At 43.4% G+C, this 22270-nt stretch overlaps 1 protein-coding gene across 4 annotated transcripts; it reads right to left on the bottom strand.

Annotated features, from left to right (window-relative positions):
* Positions 1 to 3010: 3010 nt before the first annotated feature.
* Positions 3011 to 15955, bottom strand: LOC109898668 (phosphoribosyl pyrophosphate synthase-associated protein 1). Of its 4 annotated transcripts, none has more exons than XM_020493732.2 (11): positions 15573 to 15945; positions 14968 to 15020; positions 11098 to 11164; positions 10519 to 10691; positions 9903 to 10018; positions 9740 to 9795; positions 9489 to 9634; positions 8438 to 8482; positions 6424 to 6494; positions 6081 to 6227; positions 3011 to 5221 (listed from the first exon to the last, which is right to left on the bottom strand). In XM_020493732.2, the coding sequence occupies exons 1-11, from the start codon at positions 15653 to 15655 to the stop codon at positions 5063 to 5065; spliced, it is 1116 nt and encodes a 371-aa protein (XP_020349321.1). In that variant the 5' UTR covers positions 15656 to 15945; the 3' UTR covers positions 3011 to 5062. The 4 variants fall into 4 exon arrangements, with proteins under 4 accessions (XP_020349321.1, XP_020349322.1, XP_031690471.1 ...); XM_031834611.1 differs by having other exon boundaries at positions 4390 to 5221; positions 14968 to 15017; positions 15573 to 15912; XM_020493733.2 differs by lacking the exon at positions 8438 to 8482 and having other exon boundaries at positions 15573 to 15955.
* Between the last annotated feature and the right edge of the window lie 6315 nt (positions 15956 to 22270).

The raw sequence follows: 22270 nt of genomic DNA, 5'->3' as shown, positions 1-22270 counted from the left end.
TCTGGTTGCGTTCCTCATTCTATAATACCAATTTGTTGTTTGGCAATATTCATATGCACTTAAGAGTTATTTTGCACAGATATCATTATTTATTAAAAAACGTACAAAATGTGTTAAAATATAAATTATATAGAGTGTATTGTTTTTCTATGAAAATTTGAAGTACATGTTGATGATTAAATCATGTTTATTCACCAAAACAGTATAACAAATACGTTATGGCTTTATTACTGGTTGTATATATATTGTCTATTCATGATAAATAAAATATTATTATATATCAAAGTATTAGTCATGGTCATTTTCGGGGGACTCATTTTGGCAGGTGCTTACTGGAAAAGAAAGTGCAATAAACTAATGGCCAAGTAATAACACATCTGGTATGAGGTGTGACAAGGACTTATTGATCATGCAAACATCAAATCTCTTTACCCAAGTCAAAACTCAACAAGCCAGAGATGATATTTAGAACAACTTACAAAGCAATATCCCCAAAAATCTGTCCATTTCCAGTATGATTGCAACAGAGACCTGGCCAAGCTCTGGAATAAATAAAAAGAACACAAACAAGCATACAATCAACAAGACACAAATGTGGTTATGCTGACAAAATCACCTTCAGTACCAGGGGTGCAGAATCATCCCAAAACATCATACCAGTATCACAAATCCACTTCCTCAAAAATCATCAACAAGTATCCTACCTCTTCAAGCATCTTTACCATCCTACCCATGCTAGATTACCGAGACGCAATTTGTAGATCAGCAGGTAAGGGTAAAATCGAGTGGCTAGATGTTCTTTACCATTCGGCTATGAGATTTGCCACCAATGCTCCTTATAGGACACATCACCACACTCTATACTCATCTGTAAACTGGTCATCTCTGTATACCAGTCACAAGACCCATTGGTTGATGCTTATTTATAAAACCATGTTAGGCCTCACTCTCCCCTATCTGAGATACCTACTGCAGCCCTCATCCTCCACATACAACACCAGTTCTGCCAGTCACATTCTGTTAAAGGTTCCCAAAGCACACACATCCCTGGGTCGCTCCTCTTTTCAGTTTGCTGCAGCTAGTGACTGGAACGAGCTGCAACAAACACTCAATCTGGACAGTTTTATCCCCATCTCTTCATTCAAAGACTCAATCATGGACACTCTTACTGACAGTTGGGGCTGCTTTGCGTGATGTATTGTTGTCTCTACCTTCTTGCTCCTTGTGCTGTTGTCTGTGTCCAATAATGGTTGTACCTTGTTTTGTGCTGCTGCCATGTTGTGTTGCTACCATGATGTTGTCGTCATGTTCTGTTGCTACCATGCTATGTTGTCTTAGGACTCTCTTTATGTAGTGTCTCTTGTCTCTTGTGATGTGTGTTTGGTCCTATATTATATTTTTTATCCCAGCCCCTGTCCCCGCAGGAGGCCTTTTGCCTTTTGGTAGGCCATCATTGTAAATAAGAATGTATCCTTAACTGACATGCCTAGCTAAATAAAATGTTACAGTAAGTTGTCTCACATTACCCTCTAGTGGTAGGCCTATATGTTTTTGACATTGCTTGTCTGTCACACAACACACCTTGAAATCTATGGGGAAACCTGCTAGTTAATACAAAACCTGGCCAGAGCAGAAATAAAATACTATGGAACCTCTCACTGTGCCAGACAAAACACCATTGTTTGTGCTGCTTGGCAGGATGTCAACTTGTTCCTCCAATGCCCAGATCATTGACATGGCTAGTAACAGAAACCATTCTGCATGGGAATCATGTCTAGGTTCCATATGAAAAGAGAGTGAAATTCACACATAAGGATCTACTTTCCTGATCAATGCATCGTTAACCTGACACTGCCACAAATAATGTCAGTTATATAATATGGTTGCATAGACATTTCAGATTTAGCATATGACTTCCTGTAGCGATCTATATCAACAACTACCTGCAGATAATGTTTCCATAGTAACAATCAGAATCCAGTATAAGTGTACTTAATGAAAGTTAAGACTGTAACAACTGTGCTCTAGTGATAATTCTAATATATAGTACTGTGCACACACATGCACACAGAAATATGTTTCCCCTTTCCAGCCACACACAGAGACATGGTGCATTGTTTCCCTCTGCCCAGACGAGGAAGTGAACTATGATCTGTGACACTCTAGTTCCTCTTTGGGTCCTGTTTAAACACACAGTTGTCAATTCACCAGCTGGTTCACACTCACCAACGTGCACCGACAGAGACCCACACTCAGGTGCGTACCACTCTCTCCGGGGTTGGAAGGGCTTCCGTTTACCATCTTTCAAAACTTAAAGAAGAATGTACAATTTATGTTATAGGCGATGGTCTAACTTACAGCTCCTAAATATTATGCATGCAAATTATTTTCTGTGATCCATAAGGCCAACATCAGAAGTCAGCACTTCTAGTTAAAAGATATTCTGTTACTAGTCTATAATGTCTTTATCATACCTTTTTACAGTTCTTAGGAGTGGTGGTGAAGAATTTTAGCATGCACATCCTTACCAATGCCTCCACTGCATGGGATAAGAGTTTTCTAGTCCGTCTCTGCCCCTCGACTTGGTCAAAGCTCCTCAGTGATGAGTAGAAACCTGAGAAGTTTGGAACAAGTAAAGGGTCCCTGACTTCATCTGAAGAAGTTGTCTCACTGTACGGTCCACTCACTGCATTAGGTAGCTATACTACAACAACACAAACCAGAAGTAATGTTCTCTGATCAAAGTGTAGATAAAACTCAATGGTATTTTCCCCTGATCAAGTATAACAACTGACAATATTGGGATTGTACGATGGTCAAATAATTGTGTAACTACAAATCAATAGTTCTGGGATCTGATGACCTGAATAATGTGAAGGGTTCATTTTAACAGAAGAGTAAATTGATTGTTAAGACTAGAGATACATTTTATTCTGGAGAATTGTAGTAACTGGTTACATTATTAAACACATAACAATTTTGTTCACCAATAAAAAGTCTGGCAAAAACAAACGGAGCCAAAGGTTTATTTTAACTTACAAAAAATTGGATGCAGACACCAATTATTCGATGAAATCATAAACTCACAAATAGGCTACATCAAGATCAGACAATGAGAGTGAAGTAACAAATCAATGTGCTATCGGAAGACATGGATATGAGTTGGCATAGCAACAGCTATTTCTCTCCAAGGACCTTTACTCATGTCTGTACCACACAGGTATAGTTAGCGGTTTACAATTAGCACATCCTACAGGATAACAAAGGAATGAATGTCAACAACAAAAGTAACAAAGAATGGTAAAGAGAAAGTTCTGCCGAACGGAATGTAACACATTTACATTTGCAGACTTTGCTGTACCAGAGACATAGGCACAAGCATTAAGAGCGGTTTTTCTTCACATACATTATGCATTTGCCTCAGAAACATATCTCCCTGAGCTTAAAGCTCCAACAGAGGGTTCAGACACGACTTCCCTTGAACATCAGTTTGACTATTAGTCCACATCTTTTCATAGGGGACACTAAATGGCATCCATCATGACAGATCTCAGTACTCCTGATCAGCAAGTTGACACCACAATTCCATACATCATACGGTAAAGGGTCACGATTACAATTTCTATATTCAAAACCATGACCTCAGCATGGACATATAATGCATATATTGACAGTCATTCTGAATGCCGATGAGAAGCAACAAGACTATATAGGAAAGTCTACTTAAGTCAGGATGTCATATCCCCCTTTAATATAAAAGGTTATATCCATTCAAATATCCAGCTGATGTTATAGTTTGCCCAACGATCTGTGGCAATCATGACATTTGTTAGTTACACAGAGAACAGTTGACTGACTGGACCAATACAGTAACAATGACTAGGACAGTGTTTGGGATTCAAACATGGTGGGTCAAAAGTTCCTAATCTGTGGCCTAATGTGTGGTAGTAGACAATACATGTGGTCTTATTAGATGTATTTGGTGAGTCAGCCTGAATTCACGAGGCTTAGGTGTCACACAGAACTGGTTAGGAGCTGCTGTTCCTTTAGCTTTGTTCTCAGTAGGTTTTGCATTAACACACATGCATCTAAATGCAAAGCAGTCACAGTGCTCGGTAGGCCTGGAGGGCCAGGGGGGAAATGATTCAAGCAATAAGTGATGTTATTGGGGAGATACTTAAAAAGAGTGAAATAGGGTCAACCTCCTTCATAACGGAGAACTGAAGAAAAGCCATCATTAGATATGTTGACAGTGGCTAGACCAGGGGTGAGCAATCATTTTCTCTCGAGGGCCACATCAGGATTTCAACATTTATCAGAAGGCGGCACAGATTTTTCCCAAAAGCAATTTGTGGGCCAGAAAAAGGGCAGTTGTTTGAAAAAAATATCGGTCCATTATAATATCTACATACTTTCTATCTAGCTTCAGACGCTCAAGAGTGGCCTGGAGTTTTTTGACCCAAATTCATTTCCCCCCCCCCCAAAAGACAAATATTTTTCCCACCCCTGGGCTAGACAAGGAAAGCTAGTTTTCATCTTAACACTCACCCTACACCTTTTACTCAGGTGGGAAAAACAGTGAACAGTGAACCAACAAAATAACAAATCCCTTCATATCTTGAAGCATGGAGGAATTCAAAAAGACATCAAAACTACCATGGAGGTGAGGTACAGTAATTCATGCATTGCTGGTTTGCCAGACCTTAGCATAGTAAGGCAAAAAAAAACACAAAAGACCTGACAACAAATACACACGTTAAATCAACCTTTTAGTATTGCTCAACTTTTTGTTTCTTTTATCTCTTTTATTGAGCAACTCCATGTTATGTTTCGGGCACTAAAAGCTGATGAAAATACATTTTATTGGTTTGTAAGAGGGGATATGATGACGGTACTCCCCCTCGTCCTAGTCATCTGAACAAGGCTGTGTGTGAAGGTGCAGACAACAGGGACAGTATGCACTTCTAGCACTGTGGAGAGAGGAGGGGACCATAGCATGTATACCACCAGCCTTCCTCCGAACACCTCACCTCCAGCACAGACTCAACCCTATGTCTCTGGCCTAGTCGTCCACCGTGATGTTGCGGAATAGGTAGGCCATGGACTCCCCATTGTGGATGCGTCGGATGGCCTCGGCCAGGATCATACTGACGTCCACTGTCTTGATCTTGGGACACTGGAGCTTCTGTACCTCGTGAGGGACGGTGTTAGTCACCACCACCTGTGGGGCAGACAGACAGGGAACAGAGGAGGAAATACCATAATGAAGGTTGGCCGTGTGCAGTAGATCACCTGCTGGGTGTCCACGAACAGTGTTGATATTACATGTAGAATCGCTTGGCGATAGGATGGCCGGGCCACCCGCCGCTTTCAACCGTTCGTCGGCGTGGTCTATTTTGTCTCATTCCCAGACCTTTTATTTTATTTTTTTAACCTTTATTTTACTAGGCAAGTCAGTTAAGAACAAATTCTTATTTTCAATGACGGCCTAGGAACAGTGGGTTAACTGCCTGTTCAGGGGCAGAACGACAGATTTGTACCTTGTCAGCTCAGGGATTCGAACTTGCAACCTTTTGGTTACTAGTCCAACGCTCTAACCACTGTTAGAGATAAACTGTGCCTGACTACCGTATCTTATAACAGCCTTTATACAGGCGATGAAACATCCTACGAATCAAGTTGCAACACCTTGCACACAGGTGGTACATAGAAAGTGTTGGCACTGCCTTTCTGTTGTAAAGTGATTGAAAAGCTTTTAGGATGAGGAACTGAGCACTTCCCCATTCAAGATGTAGTGATAAATTCAGAACACAGGGTTACAGATGTAGGATCTTAATTTGATCACCCTGTTGCAGGAAATGTAATGCAGGAAATCTAAAACTTGTAGTGTATTTGAAGTTTAAAAAGGTTTCTGAAGTTTGTCATTTCCACTTGATTTTCCCTCATGAAACATGTATCAACCCCTACAAAAACATCTATTAATTACAATCCACATAATAATTCACATTTCCTGTTGCTGCAGGATTATTTTCCTGCTGTAGCAGACTGTCTGAAATGAAGATCCTACATCTGTATCTCACCTCGTCGATGGCGGACTCCTCAATAAGACGGGGGGCATCGGCAGACAGCAGCCCATGTGTAGCCATGATGTAGATCTTATAAGCTCCTCTCTCCTTCAGAATCTCAGCTGCCGCCACAAAGTCCTCCACGTCGTCGATGATGTCATCCTGGGAAAGAACGGCAACCACGGGATTGGAAATGATGTACGCCTATAGTTCCTTCATCCATAATCTAAGGCTGTCATATTCTGTTATTAAATATAATGTGGCAAAATGTTGCAAATTCATTTCAAGTGGCTCATTATAGCACAGGCCTTCCAGGACAAAACCACAAATGGCCCAAACAAATGGGCACATTTCTTACAACAATGATGGCGATTCTTCCACCGACATCTCCTACAACAGTGATCGGGGGCTTCTCCTTGGCCATCATTACTGAAAAGGAAGAATGAACTGGTCACTGCTAGTCATCACATACAGTATCCATAGGCATAAACAGTAAAACTAGTGAGGATACATCTCAGCGTAGATTGGGTAAAATCACTGGTATGATGATGTATTCTTCAATTAATAGTTGATGTTCCATGCAATTCCCCCCCTTCTGGGTAACTGACTAACATTCTCACTTCAAAATTAGATGTAATTGGGAAATTAGATACATTTAGTCAATTGTCCCAATTATACCCTTATAGATTTAAATGGAATGCCAAACTCATTCCAGCACAAGGATAATCAAAATGACAGGCTTTTTGCCCAGCATACCCAATCAGACGCTGATATTACATTTCCTCCACAACACACTGTCTGCTCAGAGCTCAGTGCAGACATTTGGCAACAGTTTGCATATAGCAATATGCACAACCTAATCTTGTCGTTAATCCATCAAAAACGATAGAGGCAGACAAGCACTGATGAGGTAATCACACGCTTACTAATGTTCCAGGTTTGTCTTATTGAACACCACTGTTGTCAGTCAATGGGGGAAGCGCACAATCAGCAGATGGACAATCAGCCAGCCAGAGTGGGGAAGCTGATTGTGGGAGTGGAAGCTAGAGATGAGCAGGGAACACAGGTTCATGCCAGGAACACATTCCTTCCTGGAACACATGCCTTCCTTACAGGGGACCACACACAAGCAATAATAAGCACTGGAACATTTCAGCTTTTCAAAATGCATCAATATCACCACTAGGTCTTAAAACCTTCTGTAGTCTTAAAGAGGTACTACCTAGAATGATTTCAGGTAGAATATAGAAATTAATCAAAATGATCTAGTAAAAACTATAGTTAGGCCTACACATATGTTAGAGATAAACTTGTCTTGGATATATGTGAGGCAAGAGTTGAAAAGCCTGAAGATCTCAGCAATCCTCTCAATGAAGCTAGAAGCCAGCATTGCTGAGCTAAGGAATACATATGCTATTATACAACTAATATGTGATAGTCATGGTCTGAGGTTATAAGCAGGTTTCATATTCACACCCAAACCAATAGATGTGTTGTTATTGACATGTAGGGTCCACGTTCAGGATTTACAGTTATTTAAATGTGGGAAGGCCCAAGGCGTGTGACACAGCAGCCCACTGGTTTGTATGGGCAGCAGGGAAGAGGGTGAACACAACATAACCCTGACCTGACCTACTGTGGTGTACTGTACTGTGTGTTCAGCAGCACACACAAGAACAACATGTTGCCACCCACCCAAAAATCTGGATCTTTGCTTTAGATTCTGAATTTTTTTTATTATCTTGTTTCCTCTTCCTATCATGATGTATTAGGCCTATATATCAAAGGCATGCTTAATTAGTATTCAAAACATGCATTTCTGAAGGCCAGGTGTTAATCAGACTCCTTCGGGCGAGGCTTCAATAGGGAAGCATGATGTGTTGATTGGCAAGATGAGTCCGGATGAAAATATAAACATGTATCTGGGAGAAATGGTTCCATTTGTCAGATGATTGAAGAGAGTCTCACAAAGCAACTAATGGAGGGCTTTCAGGCCATCTTGCAGAACAGTCTGAAGTCTCTGCCTCGGACACCGGCACACTGCTGGAGACCTAACTGTGGATCAAGGAAGACATTGATCCCTTCCTGATGAGGATCTCATCTACAGTATGCAGTGAGGGTACATAGGCGTCAGTACACCCATTATGGATCTGTAGCGCTGGACCACATCAACTAACTGATCCAGATCATTTGTAATTGGTCCATTGATTGTCTTTGTTATGCTTTCCTCAATCACAACTGAGGACCTTGCACTTAAGACTGTTTGTTGGCAAGATGATTCGAAAACCCTTGATCACTACATGCACGCATTTAGGAACCATTTGGAGAGGATCCATTTGGTGGTCAAAAGGGAATTAAGTTTACGGTCGTACTTGGGAGCTCTATGCCTGGGAACGGAGCTTGTTGTTTGCTGCCAGCTATTATCAACAAATAAACACCACGTTAACACACATCCACAGAGACTGGACATAACAGACTACGAAGACATGAAGCCAGGACTGGGAAAATCCTCTTACATGAAGCAAAATCTTTAAAGCTAACCCGTGAAGAATCCAAAACCATTCCTCTAAGCTTATTCATTCAAGAAATGTGTAGGACAGTTTGCAACTGACCCAAGCTTACAATAAGAGGATTTTTAAAGTCAAGGATAATAAATTAAGTAAATAATACAAATATTATTACAAACACTAAAGCTGAAGGGGGACACAGCCAGTTGGCATAATAAATACTCTGGAGTCATTTGCCAATGACACAAAGCCCAGACAGAAAGTCTGACCATGTTGTCAGACCCGACTGTTTTAACAGCCTTACCGCAAATTTACAGAGAAAATGAGACATATCCAATATCAAGTTAGTGTCATTCTCTCAAAATGAAAAACAAAATGTATGTTCTCTTATTCAAAATGTCATTTTTAAACATGCAAACCATTCTAAAACGATTATGGTACGAATGCCTTTACATTTTAGGGAGGCTAAGGTCGCAACATTGGTAGAGGCAGAGTATGTGTGGAATTAGAACGTGCAATAAATAGGCTACACAATTCAAGATCCTTTAAAAATAATGTCAGGTGTTGAAATGGTTATAGCAGAATCATCACTTATGAAGCTGTTAGTGCTGACATTAAATCCATATGATGAGGATTGTGCAATGGATATTTTGGGGGTTTGAAATAATTATTCAAATAATTCAGAGACTTGAACATTTCACACTACACTTAACATATTTTTGGATGCAACCATTAACGAGTACAGGCATCTATGCATCCATCTATGTCTTACAGACACAGCCTGACCAACACTAAAGAATTGGGGAAGCTACAGACAAAGATACAGTTTCAATTTGATCTGATGGCAGACTGACTACAACTACACCTGGCGAGTTACCAAGCTATAAGCTATATAGGGCTTCTAGAGAGGTCTTACAAGGCAACTCCAGCCCAGGGTGTCCTGATGTGTTACGGACACAGGGGGGAGAGTGTCGTCCATCCGCCATGTCAGACTCTGAACACTGAGCCTCGCCATGCATCACTGCCAGGCCCAAACGCAGTCGCTCTGCATAGGACTGAGCTCTGAAAGACAACAGCAAGAAAACACCGGAGAAATGCAGACACCCTTTTACATTATGTACATTAGATGATCACACTCCAGGCCTCCATAACTAAATAATATGTTACCTCTTAGCAGCAGATGGTGACTTTGCAACAATAATGGCGTTTCTGTAATCTGGGACCTGAAGGGAAGTGAGAGGAGCCCACATTTGACATTGAATAGGCTGCTGTGTGTAGTTTACTAACTTTACTACCAGGCATGGCACATGAGCTACAGTGAGATGGTTACCTCCTCCTGGATGTACTGAAGCAGGAAGGGGGAGGCACGCAGGTTGTCCACTGGAAAACTGAAGAAGCCCTGAATCTCCTTCTGATGTAAGTCCATGGTGATGATGTGAGTTAAACCTGGAAGGAGAAAGAGAGGATGAGAAAAGAGACTGAAGAAACAGCAGACTGATTTTAAGAGAGGGTGCAGAATGAGAAATCAGCCACAGAGGCAAGTTTAAAGGGAAATGTAAAACATTTTCCACTTCAAATTCTTCTCCAGCACAACCCCAACATCAACACATGTGAAAATGGCACGTTTCTGTTTTGTAGTAAAAAATATAGGTGGATAAGTGCTTCCAATGACATCATCAACCAATTAGTAGACAATTAGAAGTCAATCCCTACTCATTATTGGTTAAAATCACATGATTCACACCGCTGACGTCATTGGAAACACTTATCTTCCTCTATATTTTTTTCCACAAAACAAAAAAACGTGCCATTTTCACATATGTTGATGTTGGGGTGGGGCTGAAGATTACAAATATGAAGTTGAAAAATGTATAAATGTTCCTTTAATACAGATGGTCAAGGGCAATGTAAACAGTAAACTGTTAAGTAAGTAAGGCTGTAATTACCTGCTTTGGCCAGCATGGAAGCCAGCAGCTTGCACACTATGGAACCCCTTTTTCTCATCTTACACTGCTTGCTGTAGGGGAAATAGGGAATGACCCCAATTATGTTCTTTGCACAGGAGGTCTTAAGGGCGTAGGCCATGACCAGCAGCTCCATGATGGCCGTGTTGACATCTCTGGTTAAAACAAGGGAAAAGTGTCAATAACAAATAATGGTCACATTTATGGTGCGGTCAGTGCAAACTCATGCTGAGCAACTCTCCAGCAGAGGGCAACAGCATATGCTCAGTACAGCTTGTGCACGCCAAGTCAGATGACAGATAAGAGGATGGCTATTAATAATACTGGTAGCTATTCATATTATGGTAGATGAGCTTGTGCCTGATTTATAGTGTGTCAATCAAACAGGTTTGAATACGGGTAATGCAACCTAACACGTGATATGACTGTGTGGATACCCCTCCTACAACATAGATTGATATGCATAGTCCTAAAGGCTGCACCACATTACACACACAGTATAGGTGTGTGTGTGTCCTAGAACAGAAGTGTGGAGGAGATTACATATTTCAGTCTACTAACCTGGGTATGGTCTGGATGATGAAGATAGTTTGGCCGCGAACAGATTCCTTCACGTCTACTCTGGTCTCTATCAAGGGTCACATAAAGTTGAATCAACAGCAAGTGTGGGTAAAATGCTAACTTTACACTTACAGCTCCCCAAATGTGCCTAGACTTGTTTATGTCAACTAGGGCATAACACTCAGTTCAGGCATACAGTGCCTTGTGAAAGTATTCGGCCCCCTTGAACTTTGCGACCTTTTGCCACATTTCAGGCTTCAAACATAAAGATATAAAACTGTATTTTTTTGTGAAGAATCAACAACAAGTGGGACACAATCATGAAGTGGAACGACATTTATTGGATATTTCCAACTTTTTTAACAAATCAAAAACTGAAAAATTGGGCGTGCAAAATTATTCAGCCCCCTTAAGTTAATACTTTGTAGCGCCACCTTTTGCTGCGATTACAGCTGTAAGTCGCTTGGGGTATGTCTCTATCAGTTTTGCACATCGAGAGACTGAAATTTCTTCCCATTCCTACTTGCAAAACAGCTCGAGCTCAGTGAGGTTGGATGGAGAGCATTTGTGAACAGCAGTTTTCAGTTCTTTCCACAGATTCTCGATTGGATTCAGGTCTGGACTTTGACTTGGCCATTCTAACACCTGGATATGTTTATTTTTGAACCATTCCATTGTAGATTTTGCTTTATGTTTTGGATCATTGTCTTGTTGGAAGACAAATCTCCGTCCCAGTCTCAGGTCTTTTGCAGACTCCATCAGGTTTTCTTCCAGAATGGTCCTGTATTTGGCTCCATCCATCTTCCCATCAATTTTAACCATCTTCCCTGTCCCTGCTGAAGAAAAGCAGGCCCAAACCATGATGCTGCCACCACCATGTTTGACAGTGGGGATGGTGTGTTCAGGGTGATGAGCTGTGTTGCTTTTACGCCAAACATAACGTTTTGCATTGTTGCTAAAAAGTTCAATTTTGGTTTCATCTGACCAGAGCACCTTCTTCCACATGTTTGGTGTGTCTCCCAGGTGGCTTGTGGCAAACTTTAAACGACACTTTTTATGGATATCTTTAAGAAATGGCTTTCTTCTTGCCACTCTTCCATAAAGGCCAGATTTGTGCAATATACGACTGATTGTTGTCCTATGGACAGAGTCTCCCACCTCAGCTGTAGATCTCTGCAGTTCATCCAGAGTGATCATGGGCCTCTTGGCTGCATCTCTGATCAGTCTTCTCCTTGTATGAGCTGAAAGTTTAGAGGGACGGCCAGGTCTTGGTAGATTTGCAGTGGTTTGATACTCCTTCCATTTCAATATTATCGCTTGCACAGTGCTCCTTGGGATGTTTAAAGCTTGGGAAATCTTTTTGTATCCAACTCCGGCTTTAAAATTCTTCACAACAGTATCTCGGACCTGCCTGGTGTGTTCCTTGTTCTTCATGATGCTCTCTGCGCTTTTAACGGACCTCTGAGACTATCACAGTGCAGGTGCATTTATACGGAGACTTGATTACACACAGGTGGATTGTATTTATCATCATTAGTCATTTAGGTCAACATTGGATCATTCAGAGATCCTCACTGAACTTCTGGAGAGAGTTTGCTGCACTGAAAGTAAAGGGGCTGAATAATTTTGCACGCCCAATTTTTCAGTTTTTGATTTGTTAAAAAAGTTTGAAATATCCAATAAATGTCGTTCCACTTCATGATTGTGTCCCACTTGTTGTTGATTCTTCACAAAAAAATACAGTTTTATATCTTTATGTTTGAAGCCTGAAATGTGGCAAAAGGTCGCAAAGTTCAAGGGGGCCGAATACTTTCGCAAGGCACTGTAATTATCAAGCCATTGTACATACTCATCTGTAACATGTCATGTTTTCCAAAAGAGAAAAATGCTTTGTATCAGGCCAAACAAATAGGTTGTCCTTTGTATTAGCAGAGTAGGCAGAGTGACTGGGTTTCAACTAGGAGTTGGAACTGATTCAGGGAAGAGAACAATTTTTTTTTTTTTGAGGAACAGAATCGGGAACGAACGTGATCTATACTGTTCCAGAACAGAACAGTTATTTTAAAAGTATGGGAACCGGTTAATAACATAATTTTATGTTCCAGGCATTTTTTTCCAGTCACACAAAAAAATGCAACAAAGTGCCTATGTAAATCCCTTCCTCTCTCGCTCTCAATTTCAGTACCATCTCGCACCCTACACTGTCCAATCCATGCCCCCTAAACTGTCCAATCCATGTAAATAGCTATCCGCACTAATTGGTGGTGATTTAATTTCAAACTAAATGTTTAAAAAACATCTTAAATTTCAGAGGTTTAAAAAGGAACAGAAAGGAATGATATAAAATGTTTTTGTGGGTTAGAAACGGTTCACAAATTAATTTTGCTGTTGGAACAGTGCAACAGAACGAAAAATAAAATGGATGGTTCTGTACATTTGTCCCCCCCCCCCATCTACACACAATATCCCGTAATGACAAAGTTTTAAAAAGTTTACAAATTTGTGCAAATTTATTACAAATAAAAAACTGAAATATCACATTTACATAAGTATTGAGACCCTTTACTGAGTAATTTATTGAAGCACCTTTGGCAGCAATTACAGCCCTGAGTCTTCTTGGGTATGACGCTACAAGCATGGCACACCTGTATTGTACAAGCATGGCACACCTGTATTTGGGCAGTTTCTCCCATTCTTCTCTGCAGGTCCTCTCAAGCTCAGGTTGGATGGGGAACGTTGCTACACAGCTACTTTCAGGTCTCTCCAGAGATGTTTGATCAGGTTCAAGTCCAGGCTCTGGCTGGGCCACTCAAGGACACTTGTCCCGAAGCCCCTCCTGCGTTGTATTGGCTTTGTGCTATGGGTCGTTGTTCTGTTGGAAGGTGAACCTTCACCCTTGTGGTTCCAGGTTTCCTCCAGACGTGACGCTTGGAATACAGGCCAAAGAGTTCAATCTTGGTTTCATCAGACCAGAGAATCTTATTTCTCATGGTCTGAGAGTCTTTAGGTGCCTTTCGGCAAACTCCAAGCAGGCTGTCATGTGCCTTTTACTGAGTGGCTTCCGTCTGGCCACTCTACCATAAAGGCCTGATTGGTGGAGTGCTGCAGAGATGGTTGTCCTTCTGGAAGGTTCTCCCATCTCCACAGAGGAACTCTGGTGTTCTGTCAGAGTGACCATCGGGTTCTTGGTCACCTCCCTGACCAAGGCCCTTCAACCCGATTGCTCAGTTTGGCTGGGTGGCCAGCTCTATGTAAAGTCTTAGTGGTTCCAAACTTCTTCCATTTAAGAATGATGGAGGCCACTGTGTTCTTGGGGACCTTCAATGCTGCAGAAATGTTTTGGTACCCTTCCCCAGATCTGTACCTCGACAAAATCCTGTCTCGGGGCTATACGACAATTCCTTCGACCTAATGTCTTGGTTTTTGCTCTGACATACACTGTCAACTGTGGGACCTTATATAGACAGGTGTATGCCATTCCATGTCTAATCAACTGAATTTACTACAGGTGGACTCCCATCAAGTTTTAGAAACATTTGAGTCTCATAGCAAAGGGTCTGAATACTTATGCAAATAAGTGATTTCATTTTCAAAATTGTAATACAGTTACAAACATTTCTAAAAACCTGTTTTTGCTTTGTCATTGTGGGATATTGCGTGAAGATTGATGAGTTTTTTTAATTTTTTAAATCAATTTTAGAATATTGGCTGTAACGTAACAAAGTGAAGGGGTATGAATACTTTCCGAATGCACTGTATACCAGTGGAGGCTGTTGAGAGGAGGATGGCTCATGTTATTATTCCAATTATTATGAGCTGTCCTCCCCTCAGCAGCCTCCCCTGTTAAATACATAATTAGTTTCAACTCACCTCTATTAGACTCTTGATAGACCACCGACTTGCCCAATTCAACTCCTAGTCTTCTGAAAAAACACACCAGACAAATCAGTACAAGAGGTATGACACTGTGATGTGTCTTATTCAGACAGGACAGAGGCCCTGCATGGAAACTGATCCCACTCTGACTAACCCTGCTGTACCTCTATCATTTGAAACCCAAGCAAACAAGCAACATGTTGTAATGTGTCACATTGTACTTCAGAGACAGTGGGCCCACTACCTTGCATATCTAGACATGGGAAGAGTTCAGCTAGATCACAGGCACTCGCTCCCTGTTTCAATGTCACTAACGTTAATAAGAGACAGTTCCCAGTTTCACACAGCCGAGACACCCACCATTGTCTCACATTAAATCAGTTCCCTTAAGCCTCTGAATGTCATTGTCAACATCTAGCAAATGACCAACTCATAAACCCAATAGATTAACGACAGTCAGCAAGACCCTTGGCTAAATTCAAATGACTTCATCTGTGGCCATGCACCTGCAACCACCAGCATACACATTTTAGCAACATTATCTGGTTATCTATCTATCATAACACATACATTTGGCTATAACAATAAAATATACATACTCGGTTATCTTCTTGGCTAGTTCTGTACATGCTGCAGTAGAATTGGCAGAGAAGACCCGATAACCACTTTTTGCGACATTCATTCTGGCAGCTGGTTAGCTAGCTAGCACCTGTGTAAACCGCTAGCTAACGTTACCACACTTGCAGCTTGCTAGCAAGCGAAGCTAACTGTTAGGTAGTCATACGAAGAAAGATACAAACACGTGCGAGGTTGATGTTAAAATGCACTTTGTTATTTTTAGACCTTATTAAATCCAGTATAAATATAATCTCCCAAGATAGTTATGCTCGTTGAGTGAAATAAATTGCTTGCTGCTAGCTCCTCTTTAGGTTGTTGTCTGTCTGTCTGGCTGGCTGTGCAAGAGATGAACAACACCAACAACAAAAAATCATCCTGAACCGAATCAAAATACCAATCTGGGGAAAGTATTTTTTATTTATTTTACAGACCTGTTATTAGTTGAGTTAGTAATGTTGTGTATTTTTAGTTGGAAACGGGAGTGTTTTTTAATAAATTAGTTATATAGATTCCTGCACTGGGAGTCAAGTAGCCCAAAGGCCGGCAGACAGCGATATTGAGTCGTTTAATTTCACCGTCCATCTTATTCTATTGTTCTATTTTATTTAACCAGGCAAGTCAGTTAAGAACAGAGTATTATTTAGAATGATGGCCCACCCCAGCCAAACCCAGATGACACTGGGCCAATTGTGCACCACCCTATGGGACTCACAGCCAGATGTGATACAGCCTGGATTTGAACCAGGGAATGTAGTAGGATTTGAACCATGTAGGAGTGACACCTCTTACACTGACATGCAGCCCTTAGACTGCGCCACTGGGCTGGCTTTATGAGATGTGAATGAGAGGCTTGTAAGAATCATGACTCTTTGGAGTTTTTAGTTCATCTTTTGTTGGTCCTGGTCCTGCGTGCTCTGGGCATTACTTACTCAAATGAACGAAATTAGTCAAAATATTTGTTATTTTGACTGAATGAGTCGAAAAGATCAGTCAGGTTGCAGAGATTTATAGTCTTGCATGATGTCTACTTTGATGCTAATTAGCTTTTTCGATTATATGAGAATAAATAGAGGCGAATATTTTGATAAAACTCTGAGAGAGATTTACATGGTTATCAAAACATCATGCCAATGTAAGCCTACATGAAATACATGTAGGTTAGCGGTGAAAAAACAGACTGCTGCACCCTGATTGGCTTAACGCGATACACAACATCTGGGATTAACATTTAGTCACTCTTTCCTTTTTACAAGGAAAGTACACATATTTTCCCAATTGTTTCCGCCTTCTCTCTATTAAATAAAGCTAATGAGGAAGGTGAAGCCTATGCAGCCTTAATGGAGAATGTTTCAGGTACAAAAAAAGTCCACTAGGGATAGGAATGTATTGCCGGCTGCATACAATGCGTTTGGACGGTCAAATGAAAGGATTCAATATCGCTATCTGCCGAACTTTGGGCTTGAAATCAAGAGTTTAGTTAAACCTAATTTGCTTCTTGCAGCAATCATCATGCGGATAGTGCTGATGTGATGCACTACTGCTGTGTTGACAGGACATCTCTGATCTATCTATCCTACAAAGGATACCCAAAAACAATACATTCATGTTTTCCTTTAGGCTATGTATAAAATAAGCATGGAAACATTTTAGCACCTGTGATGTCTGTGTGTGTGTGTGGTTGGGTGGGTTGGTTCCTGTTCATTTGTTTTCTTCTTGCAATTGCTCAAAATAACCTCAAGAGGTCAACAACTGTCAAGTTTTAATCAGACCGTGCATCAATCTAAGTAACACAATTTTAAAAAATGCCCATCAAAATCCGTCACCCCCTAAGGATGATGTCAGCGCCCCTGTGGAAATCAAGCTAGAGCTGTGTTTGTCAGACCGTGATTTTCTCACAAAATCACCTGTAGCGTCCAAACGGTTTAGCCTAGAAATCGATTAGGACCCCTCTATGGGAAGATGAGACTCTCATTGTCACGTTCTGACCATAGTTCTTGTGTGTTTTCCTTGTTTTAGTGTTGGTCAGGACGTGAGCTGGGTGGGCATTCTATGTTGTGTGTCTAGTTTGTCTATTTCTAGGTTTGGCCTGATATGGTTCTCAATCAGAGGCAGGTGTTAGTCATTGTCTCTGATTGGGAACCATATTTAGGTAGCCTGTTTTGTGTTGGGTTTGGCAGGTGATTGTTTCCTGTCTTTGTGTTTTCTGCACCAGATAGGCTCAGTCACTTTGGTTTTTCTTTTTTCATTGTTTTGGAAGAGAAGAGAAGAGAACGAGCGCCATTCTCCTTGCGGAGATGGTGCTAAATACATCAACACGGTCGGTCCCTGGGATTGGGCTGGCCAACACGATTCGGTTTGCTTGGAAGGAAAATGAGTTGGAGCCTTTAGGACGGGAAACTTTTGGAAGGATAATATTGATGGGGATTCTAAAGCTGACGGTGAAGGACGTGTTTTGTTTCCAAGGCAACTCGTTGGATGGAGCATACGACGTGGCACTATATACAGAGGAGAAACACAATGATATCCTGAGAAGGGCAAGAGCAGTGGGAGGTGAGAGGCCGATGAGCCACTATGAAATAAGGAGCCTGGCGAAGAACAACTTTTGGGTTGTAACTGTTAACATTTACAACCCATACGTTAAGGACGAAGAGGTGAGGGCCTTTCTGGGGAGATACATGGATAACGTCTCCTCAGCAAGGCACCTCAAAGACTCCCTTGGGTTTTGGAATGGGAGGAGAGGCTTCCAGGCCCTCCTCAGAGAGGACCCAAAAGGGACATGGTGGCTACCTCCATCCTCCTGCTATGTTCTCCCTAGGGGCTGACAGGGGGACGTTGTTTTATGCACGTCAGCCCCCATTTTGCAGGCGCTGTATGGCCTACGGCCACATATTCGCCTCGTGCAGCACAAGAAAATGCAGATTTTGTGGATCTGAGGAACACGAGGCGAGGGATTGTGACAAGCCTAAGGCGTGCCACGGGTGTGGCTCGTCAGCACACCTGTGGCGGGGGTGCCCGGCTCGTCAGAGGTCATATGCGTCTGCAGCTGGGGGGGGAGCAGGAGCGGGGGATGGGGGAAGAAGAGGAGGTGAAGGAAGCAAGCCTCATGACCAGAGTATAGGTCCAGAGGGGAAGGCCGCAAGGAAGGAGGAGGAGCAAGAAGCGGCGGATGGAAGAGAGAAGGAAACGGAAGGCACGGGAGTAGGAGAACCAGGAAAAGCGGCGGAAGAAGGCAACCGAGTGGAGGAGCATGAGAGAGAAGAAAGCGAGGGAGGAGTGTTGGAGACGGTGGAAGAGCAAGTGGATTGGGGGGAAAGTGCCCTGGTGGAAGAGATGAGGGGTATGGTGGAGGAGCTGGCGGGGGGGAGGGTGGTATCTCTCCACTGCCGCCATCACCAAAGAAGAGAATGAAGAGGGGGTGCGATTGGCCGACAGTGAGAGGGAGGGGATGGCCAAGAGAGTGATGGGGGTGGGAGAAACCTCTGGGTTGCTGCTGGTTTCCCCAGGCCCTCAACTTCTGTTGGGTGGGGACACACCTAACAAGACTCAGGACTGGGTACAGGAGGAGGTGGGGAGTTTTTTGTTTGGGGACTCAGCCTCCCTGATTTTTTTCCAAACTAGCTGCAGCACTGGGGAGGGGGAGGAGTGTGGGGGTAGACCCAGGGTGCAGGGCACCCCGGAGCCAAACACTATTCCTGCATCCTGGGTTGGTGAGATGGAGGAAGAGGGGGGGATGTCGGGAGTACGGATGGTGTTCTCACCGGTAGATATGGAGCAGGGGAGCATCGGGTGCGTCTCCTGTTTTTTATTTTTTCTGTTTGGGTTTAGAATTTGAGTGTATTACATGTTTTTATTTTATTTTTTCATGGGGTCTAATTTTACTTTTGTTAGTTTAAATGTAAGGGGTTTAAGGGATTTTGTTAAGAGGAGGGCGGTTTTTAGTTATTTGGAAGGTGTGGGGTTTGATTTTTGTTTTTTACAGGAGGTTCACCTGAGGGATGGAGGGGATGTTAGTAAGTTTAAGAGGGAGTGGGACAAGGGGGAGTCGGTTTGGGGTATTGGGGGGGTGCACTCATCGGGGGTAGGGATTTTATGTGGGCACAGGGAGGTAAAAGTGGAGGATTCTTTTGTGGTAATGCAGGGGAGGGTTATAGGGGTGGATGTCACGATAAGGGATTGTAAATTTAGATTAGTGGTGGTGTATGGGCCACAGGTGGTGGCAGACAGGAGGGAGATGGTGGACTGTCTGACGCCCCTGTGTGTCACAAATAGGAAATTAGTGATAGGGGGTGATTTTAATAAAGATTTAGGAATAGGGGGGATAGCAGTGCAGGCGCCATTACCGGGCTAATGGCTTGCCATGGTCTGGTTGATGGTGGTCTGCACACTACTCCGAAAATGGCCGGTCCTACATGGCGCAACTCCAGGGGGGTTGAGCGTAGGCTCGACTATATTTTTGTACCCAGCTCTTTGGGTAAGTTGTCTGGGCGGCTGTTGCCTGTTTTCTTTTCGGATCACGACGGGGCGCTCCTGCAGGTGGGGTCGCCAGTCTGCCTCTTTGGTAGGGGGTACTGGAAGTTAGATCGGGATGTGCTGGAGGAGCAGGCTTTTGTTGACGGGTTTTATGGTTTCTTTTGGAGGCTTGAAGGCCTCCGGTCCATGTGCGAGGGGGTGTTAGAGTGGTGGGAATTAGTTAAGGTGAGGATTAGGGCTTTTATAATAGGGTATTGCAAGAGGAAAAAAAGGGAGGAGAGGAGGGAGGTGGATCGTATCCAAAGGTTAATTGAACTCGAGTACGAGGCAGGCAACCTCGGTGGGTCGTTTGACTGGGAGAGATCCGCTACCCTAAAGGCGCAGCTCAGGGAGTTGCAGGAGCGGAAGGCTCGAGCTTTCCTGGAGCGTGCGCATAGTGGCTTTCTAAAACACAATGAGACTTGTTCCGCTATGTTCTTTAAGTCGGTTAGGGCCAGACAGAGTAGGAAGGTAATGCATGGCGTTAGGGAAGAAAATGGTAGCATAGTTAGAGAACCAGAGGATATGGCCAGGGTGACAACTGATCATTTCCAAGGTTTATTTAAGTAAAGGGAAATAGATGTAGAGCAGGGAAATGTGTTTTTAGAACACTTGTCCAGGCGGTTGCCGGAGGACATTAGAGAAGTGATGGAGGCCCAGATTTCACTAGAAGAGGTTGAGAGCGCTCTTAGGAGGATGGGAAAAGGGAAGGTGCCTGGGATGGATGGGCTGCCGGCTGAGTTTTATCTCAAGTTTTGGGGTATACTTGGACCAGTGGTCCTCGAAGTCTTGAAGGCCATCCTTGAGACGGGGGTCCCGGGGGGGATCAATGGCTGTTGGTGTGCTGTCACTTTTATATAAGAAGGGGGAAGTAACAGACCTTGGCAACTGGCGGCCGTTGACCATGCTGTGTGTAGATTACAAGCTACTTGCAAAGGTTTTAGCAGACCGGTTGCGCACAGCCCTTCTCTACGTCGTCCATGAGGATCAGACGTGCGGGGTAGAGGGCCGCTCTATTAGATGGAACCTACAGTTAATCAGGGACTCCATCGCTTGGGTTGAAGATAGAGGACTGCCTTTAATGGTAGCAGCGCTAGATCAGGCGAAAGCCTTTGATCGCGTGAATAGATCCTTTTTATTCAGAGTGTTAGGTCGATTAGGATTTGGGGAGAAGTTCATAGGATGGATTCGTACATTATATGTCGGAGCGGGGTGCCGAGTTAGTGTAAATAGTCACTTGGGTGACGTTTTTGACCTCTCGTCTGGGGTCAGGCAGGGGTGCCCACTCTCGGCTCTCCTCTTCGTTCTGTACATGGAGCCTCTGGGGGCTGCCATTAGGGCAGACACAGGGGTGGAAGGCTTGTTGATCCCTGGAAGTGGTGGGCTGCGTGTTAAGATGACGCAGTACGCCGACGACACTTCCTTGCTGCTGTGCAAGGACTCGTGCCTGACAAGGTCCCTTGCCATCTTTGGGGATTTCACCCGTGCGTCGGGAGCGGTTCTGAACCAAGTTTTTCGGAAGATGGCGCGGTAGAACGGATGTGCCTGGGGGGTTATCTCTCTGTGAGGGGGCCCTGAGGATTCTCGGGGTCCATTTTGAGACCTCCGGCTCAGCGACGCTAAACTGGAACATGCGTATCGCAGTGGTACAGAGGAAGCTAGCAATGTGGAAGGCTAGGTATTTGTCTTTTATGGGCAAAGTCCTGGTCCTAAAGGTGGATGTGTTGCCATCTCTTTTGTATTTGGCGTACATCTACCCATTGCCGGCTTGTCTGAGGAGGCCTCTAGTGAGGCTTGTGTTTCAGTTCATGTGGAGTGGCAGGTGCGAGTGGGTCGCCAGGGCACGCATGATCTGTCCCATCGGGGAGGGAGGTAGGGGGGTACCACATTTCCCCCTCAAGCTGGACACAATTTTTGTTTCTTTCTTGTTAACGGAGCTTCGGTTACCTCCTGCGGGTGTTCTTCTCGTATCAGGCGAGAAGCGTAATGGTGTGGTCTAACACGGGTCCTCGGGCTGGTCCAAGAGGCTGCGTGCGCACCCTGAGGTTGAAGTTGCCCGAGTAGGTTTAGATCACAGGCACCTGTACGAGGAGGTCAGAAAGGCAGGGAGTCCGGCGCCTGTAGTGGGCATCTCGGAAGTGGTCTGGGAGGGAGTGCAGGCGCGGGGTCT

Source organism: Oncorhynchus kisutch, linkage group LG10 (genome assembly GCF_002021735.2).
Source record: "Oncorhynchus kisutch isolate 150728-3 linkage group LG10, Okis_V2, whole genome shotgun sequence".
NCBI lineage: Eukaryota > Metazoa > Chordata > Actinopteri > Salmoniformes > Salmonidae > Oncorhynchus > Oncorhynchus kisutch.
This window is presented reverse-complemented; position numbering and strand designations above follow the sequence as displayed.